Source organism: Neophocaena asiaeorientalis, unplaced genomic scaffold (genome assembly GCF_003031525.2).
Source record: "Neophocaena asiaeorientalis asiaeorientalis breed wild unplaced genomic scaffold, Neophocaena_asiaeorientalis_V1.1 scaffold258, whole genome shotgun sequence".
In the NCBI taxonomy this organism is placed as follows: domain Eukaryota; kingdom Metazoa; phylum Chordata; class Mammalia; order Artiodactyla; family Phocoenidae; genus Neophocaena; species Neophocaena asiaeorientalis.
In genome coordinates this window covers 582,545-597,103 of record NW_020172591.1, presented here as the reverse complement: position 1 = coordinate 597,103, position 14,559 = coordinate 582,545, and the positions used below count along the sequence as shown (strand labels likewise).

Genomic DNA, 14,559 nt, shown 5'->3' with positions numbered 1-14,559 from the left:
TCCTGGCAATAAGGTACTAGCTGTACCTGTTTTGCTTTAAATGTTCACTTACTTACTTTGGATTTGTCACAGTTTGATCCCTGATGAATGTAAAGTAATTAGAAATGTTTTTGTCATAAGGCAGCCATCCATGGGTTCCAATAACGTAATTCATGCTTACTGTTATCTGGAAAAGAAACACATGAAGACAAACATTAAATGAAAATTAAAGAAAATGACATAGAATAACCAAATGCTCACATGATGTTAGCATTTGTCACTTAGGGAATAGTGTGGGATTGTGTACTTAAAACATGAGACTCATTAAGAAAGTCTTAAAATAATTCAAATGGTTAAAGCTCATTGTTATCCTACTGCAAGAAAAGCTGTCCCAATGTATCTTTCTTTAGTATAAGATTATTTTCCTCAAAATTTCTCAAAGTTTACTAGCATCTATTAGTTGGCAGTCAGAAGAAATTAAGGATCAAGTCTTACCATAAAAATAAGACACCTATCATTTAGAACATAAATCATAAGTAGATCTTATGAAGAATTATTAAGAAGGTCTCCCTTTATTAGGGACAGTAACAGTGAATATTTGCATTTAAAAATGGAAAGTTTTATTCTCCCTTGACAAAAGTAACAGATTACCAAAAAAAAAAAATTCAGATAACTTAAAAATATACAGGTATTAAAATTGAAAAATCACAATTCTGCCACTCAAAAGTACTTATTATTTTTGTATATCTTTCTAGATGTTTTTTCTAAGCAAACACACAATATGGATAATTAGAAAAGTAGGTTTAACTCTGGAATTTCTACTTTTCACTGTGCTATGCTCAATTTTTATCATTTCTAAGTGACAGAATTAGAATAAGACAGACCTAGGTTTGGTCCATTTGCCAGGGTCCCTTGCTTGCTAGCTCTGTGACTTTGAGCAAGTTACTTCTGAGTTTTAATTCCTCATCTGAGGAAGGGAAATAATAATTATGCCTATCTCACAGGATTGTTAAGTGGATTAAATGACAAAATTTAAGTACTCACTAATATGTCCTGCATGTGGATGGACCTTTATCAATTCTGTATTATATCTCATTTTCATTATTCTCACTGCTTATAATAAATTTTAACATCTAGTAAGAAGTTACATCACAATTTTCTCGTACAAAATTTCCTGGTATTTTCACATATTTATTATTCCAAATAAATTTTAGAATTACAGAACTAGGACTTCCCTGGTGGTGCAATGGTTAAGAATCCGCCTGCCAATGAAGGGGACACGGGTTCGAGCCCTGGTCCAGGAAGATCCCACGTGCCACGGAGCAACTAAGCTCGTGCGTCACAACTCCTGAGCCCACGTACCACAACTACTGAAGCCTGCACACCTAGAGCCTGTGCTCCACAACAAGAGAAGCCACCGCAGTGAGAAGCCTGCGCACCACAACAAAGAGTAGCCCCCGCTCACTGCAACTAGAGAGAGCCCGCGCACAGCAATCAAGACCCAATGCAGCCATAAATAAATAAATTTATTTTTAAAAAAAAGGATTACAGAACTACTTAAAAGCTCTGTAAATAAGAGATACTTTTTTTTTTGGTGGGGGGGAGGTACGCGGGCCTCTAACTGTTGCGGCCTCTCCCGTTGCGGAGCACAGGCTCGGGACATGCAGGCTCAGCAGCCATGGCCCACGGGTCCAGCCGCTCCACGGCATGTGGGATCCTCCCGGACCAGGGCCACCAGGGAAGCCCCTAAAAGATACATTTTTATACTTGGTCAAATTAATTCAATTTTAAAATTTTCTCTTTTTTTTGGCCGTGCTGTGCAGCATGTGGGATCTTCGTTCCCCCACCAGGCTACCAGGGATCGAACTCAGGCCCCCTGCAGTGGAAGTGTGGAGCCCTAACCACTGGACATCCAGGGAATTCCCTTACCTATGCTTTTAAAAAAGACTTAAAAAATTTTTTTATTTTCTCAATTTTTTCATAAGTTGTAATGGATATAAACATGGCAGTGTGAAAAGGTATAAATCAACTTACCAGTAACTCAGGACTGCCTTGTGAAATAAAAGAACGAGACTGATTTTTGGGGACAATGGCCTTTATTAGTGGAATACCATCACTAATTCCCTATAAAATAAAGGACAGAGGTTTAGTGGCTGGTTCTACTATCTTTATTAGGTAAAAATTATTGAAAACTTCTATTTCTTTAAAGATAAACCCTGAGATATAGCCTTGTACTCTATCAAAACATATCATCACTTAATTTTAAGTATAGGAAAGGAATTATATACCATGTTTGAATGGCAGACTTGAAAGTTCTGAAACCCATCACCTCTTGTATTCCACTATGCTGCTGTTAAACAAGGATGTAGATTTCAAGGAGTGTCAACCATTTAAAACAGCCAGTGATTTAAAACCTTTCCTTTTCCCATGCTGTACTGACATGAATATAAAGTAGAAAATACAGACCATATAAGAAAACATTTCTCAAATAAGTGAAATGGGAAAACTAGTTATATTTTATGGAATTTTCCTTTTGGGTTTAACTTTCAAAAAATAGATCTATTCCATTACCTGAGGCCCTTCCTGAAAGCTACAACAAAGGACCAGAAAATAAAGACAGTCCTCAGAAAACATCCACCATTATCTTATTACAGTGTGAAAGAGAAAAACGATTTGAAATAAGTTTTCTGATGTGACAAGAGTTTATAAATTACACCTAACATTTATTAGATAAATTATAACCTAACATTAGTGGGTACATACGATGTGCCAGGTGCTTTTCTAAGAGCCTTATATGAACTAAATAATGATGTATAACCATATGAAGTTAATGCATATCTTTCCTCTTCATACTGTGAATTAATCAAGAGAAGACAATTGACATTGAAACAGCATAAATGGAAATGGTATCTGAAGAAATCCATTTAATAAGCCCTTTGCTTTCACTGCTACGTCAATTTTCTTCACCATTTTAATACCTAGGAAGAGAACTAAAAGAGGCCTTCTCTTTTCATATGAATGAGTGGGAAACACCTTCTTGTATGATGATGAAAAGGGATTAACCATTATTGGTACCCAAGGATATCTATTGTGTTCTTAATCCTGCTCCAGACACTGGCCCTGAGGAAAGCTACCCTGTGACTTGGGGTGGGTGCAGAGAGGGGCAAATGCCATTGTATCTGCAGACAGAACTCAGAATGTATTGTACTATAAAAAACAATGCCACAAATGATTAGATATGATGAAAATACTTTTATCAGCATTACATAATATCTTATTACATGTCCATCATTTTAGGGGTCAAATAGGGTTTTGTGGGTTGCCCTAGGTGTAGCCAAAAGTTAACATAGCAGGACTGAGACTGCTCACCTTAGAAAGGCTGCTTGCAAGGTTGGCCATTGCCTGGCATCAGGGAACTTGGCAGGCAAAGACATCCTTACACTGATATAAAACTTGTCTTCAATAATACACGTGGCTCACTATGCCTAGACTATTTGTGCAAACAATCGTCTGAATACAGGCTTTTCTTTTGGGAGTCTAGAATTTTGGAATGTGCTAGGCAGAGCTGAGTCTCTAATGAGCTTCCTTGGGAGACAAAATCATGTTGTCACATTTCATTACTGGAAGAATTAAGCACCTTCAAATGATATGTAGGTACAAAGTCCAAAATATTTACGATCTGGCCCTTTAAGAAAACATTTACCACCGTTTGCTGTATGGCATGAGAGTTATTCCTTGTTCTATGCACATCTCCAATCTATTCTTAGTAACTTTTTATCATTTTGTATTCTTCCAAAAGAGTTAATATTATCTGTCCTAACCAAATTTATAGGTATTAATGCATTTCATATTCACATTCTGAACTATTCAAAGAACAGCTGACCCTTGAACAACTCAGGGGTTTGGGACACCAACCCTCCATGCATTATTATATAATTTATAGTCAGCCCTCTGTATCTGCGCTTCTTCCTTATCTGCAGTTCTGCACCCAAAATTCAACCAATCCCAGATTATGTAGTACTGTAGTATTTACTATTGAAAAAAAATCCATGTATAAGTGGACCCACACTGTTCAAACCTGTGTTGTTCAAGAATCAACTGTAATTCAATATGTATATTTAAACATGTGAATTTGAAGGTACTCTTTCAAGAAGAGCATTAACTATCTATCTTGCTCCACTTGACTATTCCTTCTGACATCATCAATTAACAATCTGACTCATGGGCCATATTTTATATGTGAGTAGACACTGTAATTAAAAGTTATTTTAGACTTCCTCTATATATCATCTCAACTGACACAAAAAGCAATTTAAGTCAAACTATTCTTCCTCTTTATGTTTCCTTCGGGAGAACGTGAGGTTGGAAGAAAGAAAGCCAAAACAAACATTACAGCAGCAAACAAAAGCTTTCAACAAGGTTGTTTTAAAAAATCTAAGAACATATTACTGAAGTATTATTTACCATTTTGGATTAAGTATTAAAATCCACCCTCTCCATTAAAGAACAAAAGGAACAATGAAGTGTACAGAAATCACAGAGAAAATCCTTTGATATTATCAAGTTGGATATTACCTCTATAAAAAATGACTTGAGTTCAGGGAGGTATTGAAATAAGTTAAAGGTTGAAGTGTCTGTTTTGGTTTGCTTCTGCACTGCTTCCTCTGCTGATAATCTAGAAGGGTGTGGTTCCTTCAAAAAAAATTAAGAAAAAAATAATTCCATAATTACATTAAAACATCTCTCACTATATTCCTTCATATATACCAGACTCTAGCTATGATGGATTACATACCATGCACTATTGACAACTCCTGGCTTTTGCTCAATTTCCTTGGCAGAGTTCGGGCCCTCTTCATTCCTAGAGAAACCCTACGTCTACTTTAAAGTTTTTCATACTGATCTCTCCCTTCAATCTCTAAGGCAGAATTAACTATTCTATTATTTTTCTCAGCACACTACATTATTTAGTATTTTATTTAGTACTTATTTCTTTCTATGTTGTATTACATATAGTTGGTTATGGTCTTTCCCAACTAGACAATAGGTACCTTAAAGTCAGAAAATAAGTCATATTCATTTTTGGATTTTCAACACATAGAAAAGTATCATAAATATGGTACATGCTTATGTGTATGTTTGGTAAAATTAAATACATTATTCAAAAGTCAAATTTTATAATATGGGTGAATCTTTAATTCCTGAAATAAGATTTGAATGTCAATATTCTCAGAATCAAATTATAGATATTACTGCATTGCTTTTCAAATAAGTTATTATTATTCCTTACCTTTAATGTCAGAAACAAAAGATATTATCACCTTTTTAAATGAGAAGAAAATTACAAGTCAAATTAATATTCCAATGCCACAGTTAAAATGCAGAATAGAAATCTAGCTAAAGAGGATTCTATCTCCATTGCAAAATATTAGATTATGGGAAACAGATTTGACAGCTCTAATTCAATATTTATCTCTGAATTATCCATGTGAGTATTATTCACTTTATTTGAAATCAAAAGCTGATTTTTATGTCATTTTTTTATCTTAAAAACTAATTAGCACTGCCCTTGTAAAAAAAAAAAAAAAAGTAAAGCTGCTGCAAAAATATTATAGACTCTATTTCAAAGTCCAATGAAGTGTTGTGTTTTATTCTGTTACTTTTGCCTTCTGACTATCAGCAGGTAAGGAATAAAGACTGATTTCAAATATGAGTATTCTGCAAAAATCAATGTTGGAGGATTCAAACTGTTGCTAAGGAATAGTAACAATTATAAATCTTGGTCTGATAACTGAATTAACAGAAGTTCATCTATAAGCCAGAGTTTAGATATACTGTTGCTGCTATAGCTGTGGAGATTTCAGTTCAACAAATACTTACTGCCCACAAACTATATGCAAGAAAGATACAAAAATGATTTTTAAAAAGTTGCCGCCTTTAACATATTATAATATAGTGAGGCAAATGAATAAATATACAACTAACTAAGGTGGAAGTGTCATAATTTGGATATAAATAACAGCCCATAAGAATGGAAAAATGATCTACAAGTTCAACAAGGGGGCTTACAGCTATTAATTCAGAGGAAACATGGCATGGAAGAAAGGATTTGGAGTTAGATGATCATGCATCCAAATTCTGTCCCAGTCACATTCTAGTTGTATAAAGTTGGAAAAAAGTATTTGACTTTTCTCAGGTGTTGTAGGCTAGGTATTAATTTCTATGAAATATGGCTTCATCATGTAAAAAGTAAGGATAATTGAATATTTACTGTGAAGTTAGGTATATCACTTAGCACAGTGCTTGCATAGGAAAGTATCAACTTAATAAATGGTATATTATTATGTATTCCTTATTTCCAAATTCATATACTAACAAAGATCAAGACGTCTTTGCAAGCTAATATTGGATTAACTTCTATGAATCCAAAGCTGTATGCAATCAGGAAGACAATAATTTAACTTCAGATACTAGGATGGGAAAAGAAATACAGTAATATCTATACTTCGATTTTATATATTCTGCAATTTGATTTTTAGGACTGGGTTTGGGCTCTGGATGATAAGAACACTTTGGGGGCAGATGTCAGCTACTAAAAGTCTTATACATGCAATGAGTCCCAGTATTAGAACAGCTTTAATGGTATAACCTAACTGGTACTCAGTTAGAGCTACTTCTCCATTTAATAAAGGAGGGAGGAAGGCTCACCTGACAGGGGCCTTCAACCTCACCTTTTCCTTTCCCAGAAACAACAAAATAAATGTGATTGGCTTTCTGAGTAAATATAAATCCTTTGTGACTTAAGACGAATTGACTGAATATGTGGATTTTGACTGCAATATTTTGACATTCAAAATAGGAACAATCATGGGCTTCCCTGGTGGCGCAGTGGTTGAGAATCTGTCAATGCAGGGGACACGGGTTCAAGCCCTGGTCTGGGAAGATCCCACATGCTGCGGAGCAACTAGGCCCGTGAGCAACAACTACTGAGCCTGCATGTCTGGAGCCTGTGCCCCGCAACAAGAGGCCACAACAGTGAAAGGCCCGCGCACCGCGATGAAGAGTGGCCCTCGCTTGCCGCAACTAGAGAAAGCCCTCGCACAGAAATGGAAGACCCAACACAGCCAAAAATAAATAAATTAATATATTAATTTAAAAAAATAGGAACAATCATTTAAATCTATTTATTTTTAAAGTGACAGTATAATTTTTTCCAAATTCTAGATAATTCTGAAATTAGGTTTTAAATCATTAAAAACCTTGAAAATTACTGGTAGTACTATTCCTTAGAAATTAAATTCTGGACTTTGGTAATCAATAACTTTTATGCTTTACCTTTAACAGTTGACAAGGTGTTTGCCCAAAACTGTTAATCATCCCTTCTAAGGCTTTTCTTTCCTTCTCATCTGTTAAGGCATCCAGATCCACAGCTCCTAAAACCAAGAGAAGTAGTCAATTCACTATAGAGCGAAAACAAATCAGCAAGCCACACAACTGTTTAACATATCAGAGACTGATTAGTATATTTTCAACAAAATATTATTCCATTCATCAATTTATAAAACTACTGTAAAGAGATAACTTTTAAAAAATCAGTAAAGCTTCAGATATTAAATATGTACAAAAATAAATTCCACCCACTGTTTAGAACTAAAATATTTTAAACAAAAGTTAACTGGTAGTCTATAAAAGTTTCTCTTATAAAAATGCACACTATACTCATAGTACACCTGATTGCTTTCTTCACGATAGTTAAGCTGAAACAAGTGTAATAACCACACAAAATTACTGCTATAAATTAGTTTATCTAACAAAAGTTGGGCAAGGTGATATTCTGGCTAACTGATTATACCAGCCATACTTAATCCCTATTGTTACATAGCTAGTAATTGACCAAACTAGGTAAAGTCTGATTTCAAAGACTATGCTCCTAACCACCATGCTATACTACCTTCCTACAAAACTGTTATCAAATGAATACAGCAAGGTAAAAACATGCTTGTCTATTTACCAAAAGTCATGTGGGTTCTGCTCAAATTCATAAAACTTCACACTATTTATAATCTTTAGAACTATTAGCTCTATGGAAGGATTAGGAAAGAACTCCTTCTTAAGCCTTTCAATGCCTTCAGAAAATGTTCTTGATCCAGAGCTAAACATTAGAATACTGTCATCTTCTTATCATTGGAAGAATTTGTTATTTTAATTTTAAAAACTCTTATTTAATGTCTGCTAACAATTTAATACAGAATACTCAGACCCAACTGAATAGGATACATATGGCCAGAGATCAAAATCTTTTATGCCATCAATAATTGACATTTTAACTACTATTTTTTTAAAAAGCAGCAGCCTTTCAAATAGAAAAGATAACTAAAATTATTTTTAAATGTAGTCTTTCTTGTGTTAAATAGTTATGCCAAAAATACCATGTATAAACACATATTAAATAATATTTTTTATTAACAAAAGAGAAAAAGTATAGGCTTATACCTTCATAACTACAGTAATAGAAAACATTGAGTGCCTCCACTGCAGCTGGCCCCCTCTGTTTATAGCCAAAAATCAGATCTATCCATTCATGAAGATGAGCAGAAACATATTCAGACTCCTAGAAAAAAAAACAAATTTAGCAATTAATATAGAGATACCTTCCAACTACAACGTAATGATAGGTCCTTTAAAAAAATAAGAGCATTTTAAGCATTTCCACACACAAATCTTATCACTGTAAATAAAATTATCTCAAAATCATGTTAAACATTGATCCAATTTGACTATATTCTATCTAGTAAAATGTAGACATATTTATTAATATTTACTACATATACATCTCCTAACTAATGGGTGAAGAAAATAACAAATATCCTTATAGTCCAAATAAGAACAAATAAAAAATTAATGATAGCTGTGGAATACATCTTTGTTGTGAAAATTCCACTGAAATAGTCCAGAAATTCAATTCAAGGAAACAAGGAAACCGCACTGGGGTGGACTGAAGATAGCTGAAAAATCACTCCCTCCACACACCCCCACACCGCCAACTAAGAGGTGAACTTGGTGGCAGGCAGAAGCTTAAAGAACCAGGAGCCTGTTAGTGAGGAGTTGAAAGACCCTAAGAAAATTGTTATTGGAGACAGGAGAAAAGGGAACTCATGTTTTCGTTACATGAAAGATAGAAAGGGTACCTAATGAACTCTTGGATCTGGGGACAGAGATTTCCAGGCAGAATGTTTTTAAATGCTAATTGGCTTCTTTTAGCTGCCTGTGATTATGTGTGGGAGGAGCAAGGATGAGTTTTAAAAATGAACTGTTTGGGTTTTAAGCATAATTTTAAAAGTATATAAAGGAGCTGGGTCTTGCTGGGCACAAAAATTATTTCTCATTTCCAGGATCACTAGAAAGCAAAGACTCTCAAAGTGAGAAATGGTCTAAGTTAATGCTTAAATCAGAATGTTTCCAGTAAAATATGGCCTTGGGCAAAAGTTTAGATCAGGAGTGTGGCTAAAAAACAATCTGCTGAGATCTCAAAGATTTTAGGTTGTGTGTCACAGACCCACCTAACTAGACAATAGAGCATCTTAACCTTAAGAACATTTTCCCATTGTAGCCTTCCACTCAGCCCAAAGGAGTTAATGAACTATCTCGTAAAGTAATGTGGAATGGTTTTTGCCCAACAGAGTTGATGCATAAGAAACCCATAACATTTTAAAAGAAACTGCATTAATTCAAGCTGAAAAAGTTAAAAACTGTTCAAAAAATAAAAGAGACTTTGGCTTCCAGCTTATCATGGTTAGGAAAGAGGCTTGCAAAGATACTCTTGCAAACAATGTATTTTTGTTTTAGTTTTTATGATAAAGAATGGCTCAGAGTGAAAAGCCAAGAGCCTAAGGGTAGAACAAAAAGATCCATGGAGAACCAATATCAGGGAATAGCACTGGGCCCTAGTAAAGTAACTGAGAACATGTCCCTGCTGGAATATAAACAAGAGGCTAGGTGCCTCTGTTTTCTCGCTTCCTTTTGAATGTTAGTGTCTATTATAGTTTTCCTGTCCTTGTTACACCACTGTTACATGGGGGGCAGATAACTTGTCTCCTTACTTCAGTCTTCAGATACAAGAGGAGACACTGGAGTAGTTTCATCCACACATGGATTTGATTTAGATGACTAGTAAGATTCTGGACTTCAGGCCTCATGCCTTTATGCAAGGATCAGCAAACTACTGTTTGTGGGCCAAACCTTACTAGCAGCCAGATTTGTAGATTAGCAGAACACAGCCATACCCCCATTTTCTTTTGCACTACAATGGCAGAATTTCAACACAGACTAACTTTACAGCCAATGAAAATATTTACTAGCTGGTCCTTTACGGAAAAAGTCTGCAGAACCCTGCCTTAATGAGCTGAGACCGTGGGAAGGTCTTGAGAGGAAGTATGTACATTTTGCATGTAGAAGGAATGTAAATACTTTGTGGCCAGAGGGCAGCCTGTGAATGGTGGATTAAAGATAGCTGCAAATTCTTTCTCACTCCAACCATTAAGAGATGGAGTTTACTTTCTTTCCTCTGGAATCTGCACTCATCCTGTTACTATTTAACCATGACAAGAAGGCAGAAGTGATACTGTGACAGTTCACAGCCTTAGGCCTCAAGAAAGCCTAGAAGCTTCCACTTTTGCATTCCTGGGGGGCCTTGAGCTGCCAGGTAAGAAGTCTGGCTAATCAGTTAGAGAGACCACATGAAGAGGAGATATCCTGAGACTACAGGGAGAGGGAGAAAAGTCAGCATCCCAGTGTCTCAAGGCAGCCTCCAGAGGACTCCAACCTTAGCTGCCATATGACTGCAAGGGGATGAGAACCTTAAGCAAGATCAGAAGAACTGCCCAGTTGAGGCAAGTCAACTCACATAAGCGTGAGAAATAATAAAATGGCTATAGTTTTAAGCCACTAAGTTTTGGGATAGTTTGTTACACGGCAATACGTAACTGAAACACAAACTTCTAACCTCTTATTAATGAGGAGTATGTCTTCCTAAAATCCTGGACCCCTACTTACTGTCATAGATAACACAGAAGGAAGCATCTGAGAAGTTCCTGCCTAGTTAAAAAATAACAGATTATTTTTCAGAGTTGTTTTATTTTTTCCCAATTCCTTATTCATGCATGGGGTTATTGCTTACAAATGTTAAAATGTAATCCTGAATTTTGTAAACTTGACTAACTATGTACTAATGACAAGGAATGTTTCCAAGTACTGGCCTATTTAGTTTCAGAATCTGTAACATTTCAGTTTAGATAGAAAGCTAAGTGGGCTCTTGTGGGGGAAAAAAGCATTATCTGCAAGATAATAACACAATAGCAACATTAAACTCTCACTAGTCCTTCAATTCCAAAATGGAAATTTAGCTAAAAAACTAGTAAAATTTTTAAGTGGCATTTAGGATTTACTTAGCTGTCTTATTAAAAACTTACTGGAATCCTTCAGAGGAAAAAAATATATACTTATTCTTGTTAGATTTGAAACAAATGTGGGAACTGTGAAAATCAAACTATGACCAAAATAGGTTCACATACAATAGGTAGGTATCTCATAGAAGTGAAAAAAAATTTTTTTGCATACATCCATGGGACTGCATAGTCTCACTATATCAGAAGATCCATAACCTCAAAATAAATTACTATATTATACTTTCTAAAACAGCACATATAATAGATTACAAATTAATCCAGGAAAATAATAGATATACTTTATTTCATCATCCTCTGGAAAACACATAGATCTTTATCTTATTGATTGTCTAATAACTAAACACAAAAATCTTACCAGAGCTTTCCTATGTTTATAGATGAAATCTTCAGCTGACTTAGCCCACTTGGGGAGAATGACATCATTTACTAGTTCTCTGGAAACTTGCAGACGACCCAAGTTAAATTCTAAGACATGTAAAAGATAAACGTATCAAATCATTTTAGATTTAAATAAATCAAGTAAAACAAATAAAAGGGTACATTACTTAGCAAAACTGAATGCTCTTCTTCTTTTATTAAGAGTAAAAGGTGCGAATCAAGTTCCTTTCCCTTTTTTTAAAATTTTTATTTTATATTGGAATATAGTTGATCAACAATGCCCTGTTAGCTTCACATGCACAGCAAAGCAACTCAGCCATACATATACATGTATCTATTCTTTTTCAAATTCTTTTCCCATTAAGGTTATTAGAGTATTGAGCAGAGTTCCCTGTGCTATATATACAGCAGGTCCTTGTTGGCTATGTATTTTAAATATAGCCCTGTGTACATGTCAAATGCAAACTCCCAATCTATCCCTCCCCTCCATCAAGTGCCCTTCTTGATATAAACTTATTGAACAGGTAAAAATAATTCTTATTTATTGGAATGCATTTTATCAGTTGATTAAAAAGGTAAATGAAAATAAGATAGTTTAAAATTAGTTATTAGAAGATAAATCAGATAATCGTTTATTTTTTGCTGAAAAAAGTGGAGGAAATTATAGTTATGACCAAAACCCTTAACCTGAACAAAAATGCAACAGTATGCATTCTTCTTACATTAAAAATAATTAACATAGTCCTTCTAATGGTTAATTTACAAAATAGAGCTCCTTAGAGCTTCTTGGTGTAACTTACAACTTAAAATGACTTGTTTGTGTTATGGAAAAACAATATATTTATATACCACTATTTTTTTTTTTTTTTTTTTTTTTTTCTTTTTCAGTACATGGGCCTCTCACTGTTGCGGCCTCGGCCGTTGTGGAGCACAGGCGCCGGACGCGCAGGCTCAGCGGCCATGGCTCACGGGCCCAGCCACTCCGTGGCATGTGGGATCTTCCCGGACCAGGGCACGAACCCACGTTCCCTGCATTGGCAGGCGGGCTCTCAACCACTGCGCCACCAGGGAAGCCCTATACCACTATTTTAAGTAGATACTGACATAATAAAGATTTGCTCATTCTAGTTAGAACACAGTACTTTTGACAAAATTGTCCCAAAGATGAGATTTTCTTATTCATACAGTGCGGAAAGTGAAAAGTGTTAACACAAAAGACCTTCATTAAAGATGCTGCCTAAAAATATCAGTGTGTCCTTAAAGCTGAAGACAGGTTCAAGTGTCACAGAATGATAGGATGCACAGGGTGTGTGGCCTTAACCGAACTATTGTATAGCAGATATTGTTGGCCACCTGATAGCCATTCCTCCTTATCTGGTAGAAGAACCTTGCTTTAATTCAAGTGTCCATCCTGTCTTATATTTCATGCTTCTTGTAGGTGACTGGCATAGGGGTTGGTATATGACCCAGCTCTGGACAGTGAAGGAAGATTATGAGAAAGGGTTTCTCAAATTTAAGAAAGGACAGGGCTTCCCTGGTGGCGCAGTGGTTGAGAGTCCGCCTGCTGATGCAGGAGACACGGGTTCGTGCCCAGGTTGGGGTGATCCCATATGCTGCAGAGCAGCTGGGCTCGTGAGTCAAGGCTGCTGAGCTTGCGCGTCCAGAGCCTGCGCTCCGCAACGGCAGAGGCCACAACAGTGAAAGGCCCGCATACTGCAAAGAAAAAAAAAAAAGAAAGGACACATATCTTGGGTCACAAATATAGCCTTGGTAAATTTAAGAAAACTGAAATGAGATCAAGTATCTTTTCTGACCACAACGCTAAGAGACTAGATATCAATTACAGGAAAAGATCTGTAAAATATACAAACACATGGAGGCTAAACAATACACTACTTAATAACGAAATGATCACTGAAGAAATCAAAGAGGAAATCAAAAAATACCTAGAAACAAAAGACAACGGAGACATGACGACCCAAAACCTATGGGATGCAGCAAAAGCAGTTCTAAGAGGGAAGTTTATAGCTATACAAGCCTACCTTAAGAAACAGGAAACATCTCAAATAAACAACCTAACCTTGCACCTAAAGCAATCAGAGAAAGAAGAACAAAAAAACCCCAAAGTCAGCAGAAGGAAACAAATCATAAAGATCAGATCAGAAATAAATGAAAAAGAAATGAAGGAAACGATAGCAAAGATCAATAAAACTAAAAGCTGGTTCTTTGAGAAAATAAACAAAATTGATAAACCATTAGCCAGACTCATCAAGAAAAAAAGGGAGAAGACTCATATCAATACAATTAGAAATGAAAAAGGAGAAGTAACAACTGACATTGCAGAAATACAAAGGATCATGAGAGATTACTACAAGCAACTCTATGCCAATAAAATGGACATCAAAATACTAGCAAATAGATTTCAACAGCACATTAAAAGGATCATAAACCATGATCAAGTGGCGTTTATTCCAGGAATGCAAGGATTCTTCAATATACGCAAATCAATCAATGTGATATACCATATTAACAAACTGAAGGAGAAAAATCATATGATCATCTCAATAGGTGCAGAGAAAGCTTTCGACAAAATTCCACACGCATTTATGATAAAAACCCTGCAGAAAGCAGGCACAGTGGGAACTTCCCTCAACATAATAAAGGCCATATATGACAAACCCACAGCCAACATCGTCCTCAATGGTGAAAAACTGAAACCATTCCCACTAAGATCAGG

At 35.6% G+C, this 14,559-nt stretch overlaps 1 protein-coding gene across 2 annotated transcripts in view; it reads right to left on the bottom strand.

Annotated features, from left to right (window-relative positions):
- Positions 1 to 14,559, bottom strand: part of NBEAL1 (neurobeachin like 1) — a 172,453-nt gene that overhangs the window by 16,862 nt on the left and 141,032 nt on the right. For both annotated transcript variants that reach the window (XM_024738332.1, XM_024738333.1), the window contains 6 exons: positions 11,800 to 11,909; positions 8,473 to 8,590; positions 7,315 to 7,412; positions 4,555 to 4,671; positions 2,014 to 2,103; positions 57 to 166 (listed from right to left, as the gene is read on the bottom strand). In XM_024738332.1, coding sequence (XP_024594100.1) covers positions 57 to 166; positions 2,014 to 2,103; positions 4,555 to 4,671; positions 7,315 to 7,412; positions 8,473 to 8,590; positions 11,800 to 11,909 — 643 coding nt within the window. The remainder of the gene's footprint in view (positions 1 to 56; positions 167 to 2,013; positions 2,104 to 4,554; positions 4,672 to 7,314; positions 7,413 to 8,472; positions 8,591 to 11,799; positions 11,910 to 14,559) is intronic.